This window comes from Ammospiza caudacuta, chromosome 4 (assembly GCF_027887145.1).
Source record: "Ammospiza caudacuta isolate bAmmCau1 chromosome 4, bAmmCau1.pri, whole genome shotgun sequence".
NCBI lineage: Eukaryota > Metazoa > Chordata > Aves > Passeriformes > Passerellidae > Ammospiza > Ammospiza caudacuta.
In genome coordinates, this window is record NC_080596.1 from 9640262 (window position 1) to 9649427 (window position 9166).

Consider the following 9166-nt stretch of genomic DNA (forward strand, 5'->3'; position numbering starts at 1 on the left):
TACATAAAACCTGTAAGCATAAGCCACATATTATTAAATACAGTCCCTCATGTTCCCTTCCCTTCCCTTCCCTTCCCTTCCCTTCCCTTCCCTTCCCTTCCCTTCCCTTCCCTTCCCTTCCCTTCCCTTCCCTTCCCTTCCCTTCCCTTCCCTTCCCTTCCCTTCCCTTCCCTTCCCTTCCCTTCCCTTCCCTTCCCTTCCCCGCCCGCGCGCCCCCTGGCGGCGGGAGCGCTCCGATCCCCGGTCCCGTGGCAGCGCCCCCTAGCGGCGCCGGCGGGCAGCGCGGCCCGGGCGGCGCGCGGGGGGCACGGGCCCGGCCGGCCGGGCGCGTGCGCGGCCCCGCCCCGCGGCGCGTGCGCGGCGGGCGCACCCCGGGTCGGCGCGCGGCGGCACGGCGGGAGGGGCCGGCGATGGTGCTGGAGACTCTGGCCCGCATCGTCAAGGTCCAGCTGCCCGCGTACCTCAAGCGCCTGCCGCTGCCCGAGAGCGTCGGCGGCTTCATCCGCCTCACAGGTAGGCGGGGGCAGCGGGACCCCCTTCCCGCCCCGGCGGCGCGGTCGGTCCTGCCTGGGATCTGGCTCTCCCCCCTCGTTCCGGGCATCGCTCGCTGTCTGCCGCCCGCGGCACAGAACGGGGAACGCCGAACCCTGAACTGTTGCAGCAGGAGGATGACCCGGCAGGAGGTGTCGGGATGAAGTGCAGGGACAGAGTGAAACGTTCGCCTCTGAAATTCCTCCGGGAACCAAGGCCGCTGGGCCAGAGGCCGTGCGCCGGGATGGATCGGGATTTAGCCGGAGGCCTGGAGCACGGCCTCTTCCTCGCAGGTCAAAGGCAGCATCTGAACTGAGTTAAAGCAAAAAAACCTCTTTCTAGGAACCTGCCACATACATAAAGTTAGGATAGTTTTTAAATGTAGCAATTGTTGTAAGTATTTTCTGCGTGAGGGAGTGGAAGCAGCAGTTCATTGATTGTAACTCTGTGCCAGAGTGAACAAGAACGAAGAGTGAGCGGTGGCGGCTTCTGTGGGCGCTCCGTGCTCCGCACACCGGGCTCTGGGGGCAGGCTCGGCCGTGTGACACACGCGGGCCCTCAGGCACGGTCAAGTGACAGCATTAGTCCGGTGACAAGAAGGAAGGAACGCTCTCCACAGAAAGTAGAAGTAGAAAAAGTTATCAAAGTGCAGAATCAACCTTATATCTTGCAGCACTAACACCCAGACTGTAAAAGTGTTGGAAAAATGTTAAATTTAGAACAGGCACGGTTTATTTAAAGCCAGCTTTGAGCACTTCTTTTTTCCAGCATATTTATGCTGCTTGTGACCTGCAAGTCACATTATCTTCTTCAGAAACAAGCAGATCTCTTTTAAATTAACTGTTCTTCTTCCACAAGTACTCTCTCATATGAAAAAGCTGTTAATTATATTTACCAAATGGAGAAATTCAGCTGCTGCAGAGTTGGGTTTTAAGGGAGGATAGAACAAACTACAGAACAATGCAACTTCTGCTCTTTCTAGTATTTGTCACTTTATTAATGAAGCCAATTGCCCTTGTAACCACAACTTGACTTAAAATTTGTTAAGCTTAGTAATATTTTATTATCTTACTGCTTCACTCGTCTAACTACATGTGTTTGTAACAGGATTTTATTTGTGCAGTCTTCTGTACTCATAATGTGTAGTAGTAATATGATTTATTCTGAAAAACCTCTGGAAGGTTTGGTCTGTAGACCAGAATCAGGGCTTTGGGGTTTTTACCTAGTGTGATCAGCATGGGAGAACTGTTTTGTTGTCACATTGTTTACCCCACTGACTTCAAGGTACTTCCTCAAATTTGGAGAGAGGAAAAGAAGCAAATAACTGCTTTCTTAAGTGTAGATCAAACATGTGAAATGTCAGTCCCAAAAATACTAAACAAAAGTAAAAGAAGGAGCTGAGTCAGAAACTGCTTTTGAGAACTGGCAGGATTTAATGAGCATACCTGAAAAATCCACTGCTTCTAGTTCTTAGTGATTTTTTTTGAATGGACTCTAAAAACGGGAGACAAAGGTATATTTAAAAATAGATGGCTACAGAGAGAACATTTTTACATTTAAAATTCTTATTCAATAGTAAACTAGACTAGTATCTGCCACCATGCTTATACCTCTTCCTGCCAGGGTGAATAGGAATGAAAAGGGGGGAAAAAAGCAAAACTCTACAGGTGCTTCAAGTTATGGCATGGGATAAATGCAACACAGTGAGACTTTTGAGAAGGATGTTGTAGGACACTGCATCCTGGGCACCTACAGTAGAAAATTATCATCTCTTAGGGCATAAAGGTTATTGAAAGTCATTGAAACGTCATGGCTCACTGAAGAGCTGTGTGCTTGCTTGCACGCAGAGCTGCTGTCAGTCTTAAGTTTCATTTGAGAAAATGATTGCTGGAGCAAGTGCTGCCTCTTCTGTGTTGTTGTGGTCTTTGTCCTGTCCTAAAGCCTCTAAGAGCAGGGGATTCCCAATCCTGGGGTTATTTTGCAGTGAATTATCATTAGGAAAGACTATTAGACAATAAAGAAAATTAATGTGACCTTTTGTGTTTGCTACTGTAATTACAAAGTATATTCTTTGGCAAACGGCATACTTTGCTCCTTTTTGGAAAGTGAGAAGTAACGTTGGTCTAAAAATATTTAAAGTGCATTAATATTTGCCCTTTGGTGGCATCTATTGAACTTAGTGAGGGACCAGCACTATGAAACACTGGATAACATAGACCTTGTTTGCAAATGCAGGCCAGAATCCAGATTTGCAACAGTGCAGTCTTAACTCTTTTATTGCTTCTAAACTCTCATTAGCTTGTAGGCAATTTCAGTTCCTGTAGTGCATCAGTTGTAGAAACAACAGAACAAAAGTAAATGGAGCATTTTGGTTTTTTTATAGGATGTTGTATAGGGTGCTGGTTAAAGATGTGGGTGTCTGTTATCTGGTGTAACCTTATAAAACCAGAATGAAAAACTGCTTGTTCGAAGAAGAAAACTGTTAACATCCAGTGCATACCTCCTGAAGGTAAAAGCAGTGAGGGAGGAAGGAAAGAATGTTTGACCTTGAGTTTGAAAGTGGATATCTAAATTATCATGCTGTGCTGCTCAGAAGCTGCTTCCAGGTTCTTGCAATTGCATTGTTAGTCTTCTCAAGTTCAGTGAAATGAACAGTGTTGTCTCATGCCAGCATTGCTTTTTGCCCTGGAAGGTGTCATTAAAATGGCATAGAGATTCACCTCAAAATAGCAAACAACCAAAACCAGGATAGATCTGCTTGTTAGTTCTGAAGAGAATGTAATTAGTAGGTACTTCGAATTTGCATGAAGAATGTCATCACTTTAGAGGACATACAAGCACAGTTCCCATATTCCCTTTGACTGGTAGTTAATACTTGTTAAAATTTTGATTTGTAGTTGAGCTGTTACTGTAAGAAGCTGCTTTTGGGTCTGCATAGGGTTATTTCCACAAAAAGTAGCTGAAACATAAATCAAAGATACCAAAGGAGTAGTTGATGGAAGATAAGGAGGGAATGCCTGCTTTGATTTTCCTCTCAGTGGCTGGTCTGTACCTTGATTTTTTGTTTTTGGACATGTTACTGTTGGACTAAAAATTAAGACCACCTCTCCTTGAAAATATCCATTGCCTCAGCTTCTTGGAATTCTCTGGTTTCTGATATTTTCCAGGACTTATCTTTGGGATTAGTCTCTATCTAACACAAGTCTGAAGATTGACCTGTTCCATACACTACTCTTCATTTCTGTCTCCAAAATCTGCCTGTCCCCATGCAGCAGAACCGATAAAGAATCTCCAGAATCAGTGTAATGGCTGAATTCTGAGTTGTCAGCTGTGAAAATAAAGTCTTGTGAATTGCCCTACATGTGCTTCAGAAAGGTATGCATGGCTTCAAAACCAGAGCAGTCTACACTTATAGGAAGGCATTGCATTAGTGTGGATGAAGGGTTTTTACCATCCCTGCTCACCCAGCCTAAAAATCTCTGACAGTGTCTTGTGTCCATGCCTTAGAACACGATCACATTGATTTTTCAGTTTAAACACAGGAGCTTCAGGCAGTCTTTTGGCAATAACAAGCCAGTTTATGGTTAGTGTACACATGAATGTAACTGGGGGCTTTCCAGAGACTCCCACATTAGAAGGAAGCACAGAATTTACTGGCTAGTGAGGACAAAACTATTTATCAGCAGTTATCTTGGTACAAATATTAAATAATAACCATCCTAAACAACAGCCTTGTACATCCTATTCATGTTTATTTCTAATTTCCTTTCTCAGAGGTTACAGCTATCACGTTCCTCTTTCACTTGTATGAACCCAGCTGGCTGTGAGCCATTCAGAGACATGACCCCTGTTCTCATTTTGATGCTGTATCAGAGTGTGAGACCTGTCCTTCTTGTGTGTCAATCTTAGCCCATTTATATTCACCACACACTTGACAGATGCTCTGGTCCTGGTGTGCCTCTTGGAATGGCTGTTCTGTCTTGGAGTTCAGAGGAGTAGCTTTGTAGAGATCGACATTTTTGTCAACAGTCAGGTTAAATACAAAATTTGGAATTTTTTTTCAGTGACCAAATATTTTACCTCTCTTTTGAAATACATTCCAAGTCAGTCCTTCAGGTAAGGTAGGAAAGTGTGTTTGGATTCCTGATGGAATTGATGGAGTGTTCTGGAAAAGTAATGATAGAGAAGGCAAACAGGCACTGCTGTCCAGGAACTCAGGATTCTGTGCAGCTGAAAACATTTAAGTATCTCAGTGTTAATTATTATTTAGGGCTTGCAGCTCACTGGAGGAACTAAGTAAAGAGCACCAGAAATTAATGCATTGCAGTGAGTCCTGGTGAATGTGGTGAGTTGTGGTTTGTAGGGACTGCTGCAGGTGCAGTTGGGGAATGACTGCTGAGACTTCTTGCAGTGCCTTTAGCATTTATGCAGCTGTGATGCATTGCCAGATAAATGCACTAAATGTGGCTGTCACATCAAAGGCAACAAAGAACAAAATATTAATCCCACAAATTATTTTCATTACATGGTCTGGTTCCAGAAAATTCAAATCCTTAAGAAAAATCCATTGGATTCTAAATGGAGAAGTATTAGCAAACTTGTGTTTTATTAGTACAAATTAAATCAAGCTATACAGAATATTGTACTTTTTCAGGGCTACAACCCACCTGGCAGACTTAGCCTGCTCTGTTGTGTTTTCTTTCTTGTACATTTTATTTTCAAAAAACAATTTTTAGAGCAGAATCTTGCTATATTCTAATCTTCAATAAATTAGTGTCTTGTCTTAAAAAGTGCTTATGCAACTGCTTGTGGTCCAGCTTGTTATACTTTTTTCTTTCTCTTCTAAAATATTTTTAAACTCCCTTCTGTATGAGTGCTTAATTATTCTCCAGAAATTTAGAAAAACGCTCTCAATCTTTAGTGCACCGTGGTATTTAAATTGCACTGGGGTGCATGTTCTTCACAGCATGTTCTGCTGGAAAAGTAGATCCACCTTATTTACATAAATGCCAATTAGTGATGCATTTCTTAAAAAGTCCAGTAAGCCTTCTCTCACCAGTATGCCTAGAAGATTTATAATGATGTAGCAGCAGGGCAGCCAGATCTGCAGTGGATACTTTTATTTTTTAACTGTACTTGAGAGAAGTTCCTTATCTTGGTAAAAATAATTTTCTGTGACTTCACCTCCTGGTCTTAGGTATCTGCCTTTCTCCGTGTTGTAGAAACTGATTGCAGATCCCTGAGCAGAGGTCTGAAAAATAAAACCAAAGGGATCGGTGAAGGTTTTACCAGTACCTTAGTGTTGCCCATTTTAATAAATCTTCTGTATGTTTTATATTCTTCCATTGAATCATCTTCTAGGGTGATAAAATTCAATTTCATCAATTAATTTCAATTCAATAAATTCTAGGAGTCAGATTTTTACTTTGGCTGGAGTAAATCCTAAGACTTAATCTATGTCTTCTTTTTTTTCCCCTGAGACTCACCAATGGAATCTTGTTTTCCCTGAGGGCCCTTCTGAGCCCCATTTCATACCCTCAGCCTAAGCCATGTGCAAGTAGCTGCTGCAGCATCCTGGGGCGGTGCCAAAAGCCAGCCTAAATCCCACCTTGTCTCTAGTTTCAGAATGGCTGCGGTTACTGCCCTTCCTGGGCGTGCTGGCCCTGCTTGGCTACCTGGCTGTTCGTCCCTTCCTCCCCAAGAAGAAACAGCAGAAGGATAGCTTGATTAACCTCAAGATCCAGAAGGAAAATCCCAAAGTAGTGAATGAGATCAACATTGAAGATCTGTGCCTCACTAAAGCTTACTGCAGGTGTTGGCGTTCGAAGACGGTAAGACATTGTGCTGCTCTAGGGTTAGAGATTGAAACTTGCATATTTTTAGCAGAGCTTTGGTGGTGGATTGCTCTGTGTTGAGCTGTTGCCTTTGTCTGGAATTGGAACATGCTCCTGAACTTTGCAGAATGGCACAAACCTGACTACATGAAGAAAGTAACTGTGGAAACTTGAAAGAAACACAGTAGGGTTTCTCTAAAAATGTTTAGAGAGTGACCACATGTGAGTAAGAATAAAACCAAGCAAACCTGTTTTACCATTTGAAAATACATTGCAACTAATTAAGAGAAAACTACTCTTATTTTGCAAAGAACAATGCTTAGAAAGTTGTTGATATTAGAATGAAAATTAGGCTAGGCCTGTGTTGGTGATTCCTGTCTGGTCCAGAGCAGTGAGATGACTGGTTGAGATATTCCATATCCCCCAAATCAGCCAGATGTAAATGAGTGTATTTCATTTTGCCTCAATTTTCATTTCCTGATTCAATTTTGAATGTCCTGACCACAGTCCGGTTTTGTTTTCCCTGAACCAAATGCTTTCCTTTTTTAATAAAAACAATAAAGTCTGCCCTGAACTGAAGAAGCTTAACTCAGCTATTCTCACTTTGGACTAATCACTTCAGCCAAGTATTTCAGCTTCTCTTAAAAAAGTACTGTCTAGTTGCAAATTACTAAATCTATTAAGAGCACTCTTAATAGTTGTACAGTAAATCCATTTGTAGCTGTGATGTCTGTTTTGTTTGCTGTTCTTTCATGGAAAAGGCTTTGTCCCTGACCCTGTGTCTAAGAACAGCTATTTTAGGATCTCCCAAACTTAGTTACCCATTAACTGTGTTTGTTGCCCTTAGTATCCTGTGTCTGATAGGAGACAGGGAGTTTGATGTTGAACCAGGACATCACAGGAGGAAACAGCAACATTATCAGAGCACTCGGGGCTCAGGAAGAAATACAGAAATCACCATGCAACTGCTGTACAGAATTATGCTAATTCCTTGTTTTTGGTTTTTATTTTTCAGTTCCCTGTCTGTGATGGCTCCCACAACAAGCACAATGAGTTAACAGGAGATAATGTAGGTCCACTAATACTCAAGAAGAAAGAAGTATAGCAGATGCTTAATCTAGATCATGACTGATAAAAAGTATTTTATACTGTTGTAGTTGCAAGGGACAGCGTTTTGTTATGTGACTGGTATGATTTAGTTTCATGATTGCTGTAGATTTCTTTTTGGAATAAATTGCATTTAGACAGTGATGAATTTGTCACTGTTTTGGTACCTTATTCTGAGAAGAATTTTGCCTGCTTTGTAAAACTGTAAAGTACCTATCTCTGTAAATAAGTCGTTTATTTCAATAATAAATTGACTTTCTACAACTAAGCCTTTTTTTGTATGAACATACAATTATAAAACTGTCACTATTTCAAGTGCACATTTCTGTTGAATTTGTTCTACTGAGAAATCGTGTTACTCAGCTTTTCAGGAACAAATTTAAGTGTACTTAAGTGGGGGAGAAAAAGATACTAACTTTGTCCTTTGTGAATGTATTTTCAGGCAGCAGATCAGTGTTAAGTCATGCTAGCTGAAGGTCTGGCCTGCATGGTGTCTAAGTGGGCAGTTTGTTGGTCTTACACAAAGCAGCCCAGCTCAGACAAACCCCACACTGCTGGAAAGTTTCACACAGCATCCCAGGTGGAGTGCTGGCAGTTCCAGGCCGTATATAAACCAAATTATTGAGCAGGTCACCCACCACCATTAACCCTGTATTTTGGGCCCTGTTTTGGTGGTAAGGAAACACAAATTTGTCTCCTGCAAGTTCCCTTGCATTACAGTCACTACTTTTTGCATTGGGAATTTTCAAGGGATGAATGGGTTAAGAGACAGAAGTGAGGATGCAGAGCTGAGCTGTTCTCTTGGCTTGTTACTCATTCAGAATTATTATTTAGGCAAGTCAGAACATTGCTGTGCTGAGGCTTAAATTCAGATGCAGGTAATTACTACTTACCTAACAGCTGGATTTCTAATTAATTATTCTAAAGTGCTTAATTCTCCCACGAAATAGTGTATCCATTAGTTTAAAAATAAAAATTTGGTCCATGCTCCATCAGACAATGGTACCATGACAGATTTTCACCCATTCCTTAACAGCATTTTATTTGACCCTTTGTTAGGTGGGAAGCCCCAGAGCTATTGCCAAAGCTGATCACCAGAGTGCTGAAACAGAAAGCAAGTCAGAAAGCTGTTCTCACCCATAAAGGCTCTTGCAGCAGCAGCAGAGTTAAGGTAGATCATTCCTCCTCCATTTGTGACAGTTGTAGTTCTAGGTTCCAAAACCTCTTGCTTTGCAGCAAAAGATGGCAGATCAGGATGTGACTGTGTGTTAAATTCCTGCTTTTATAAAGTGTGGAACAGAACCATGGTATAATGTTTATTGTTCAAATGCTTCATGGTGGTCTTGCCTTAATGGATGAGCAAACCATAAATGTATTAGGATATAAACATTTATAACATGGAAAAATATATAAAGGTAAGTGTCTTATACTGTTTTCACTTATAGATGTATATAGAATATCAATCCCCAGTTCTTGGGTTTGGTGAAGAAATTACTGTGAAATGTAAAGCCCTGTCTCTGACAATTTTTTCAGGGTTTAAAAACCACAGTCTACTGTAGCAGACTTATTAGACACAGGCTGTATGTGCTTCCAGCTTTTATCAGGATACTTCTATATTCAAACAGATTGGTTTCCTCTGAAATCACAACCAAACCTGTTAAATTAAGGGAAACCTGGTTAAAGTGAGTAATACA

The 9166-nt window shown here is 41.8% G+C and overlaps 1 protein-coding gene across 1 annotated transcript; it reads left to right on the forward strand.

The window, feature by feature from the left end:
- Positions 1 to 363: 363 nt before the first annotated feature.
- On the forward strand, positions 364 to 7728 carry CISD2 (CDGSH iron sulfur domain 2). Its single transcript, XM_058803198.1, has 3 exons — positions 364 to 513; positions 6151 to 6362; positions 7381 to 7728. Exons 1-3 carry the CDS (start codon positions 411 to 413, stop codon positions 7468 to 7470), a joined length of 405 nt encoding a protein of 134 aa, XP_058659181.1. The 5' UTR covers positions 364 to 410; the 3' UTR covers positions 7471 to 7728.
- Positions 7729 to 9166: the final 1438 nt, after the last annotated feature.

Coding starts and splice junctions, on each gene's coding strand:
- CISD2 (XM_058803198.1), top strand. CDS start 411: ATGGTGCTGGAGACTCTGGCCCGCATCGTCAAGGTCCAGCTGCCCGCG. Junction 514..6,150: donor CGGCTTCATCCGCCTCACAG/GTAGGCGGGGGC, acceptor CCTTGTCTCTAG/TTTCAGAATGGCTGCGGTTA. Junction 6,363..7,380: donor GGTGTTGGCGTTCGAAGACG/GTAAGACATTGT, acceptor TTTATTTTTCAG/TTCCCTGTCTGTGATGGCTC.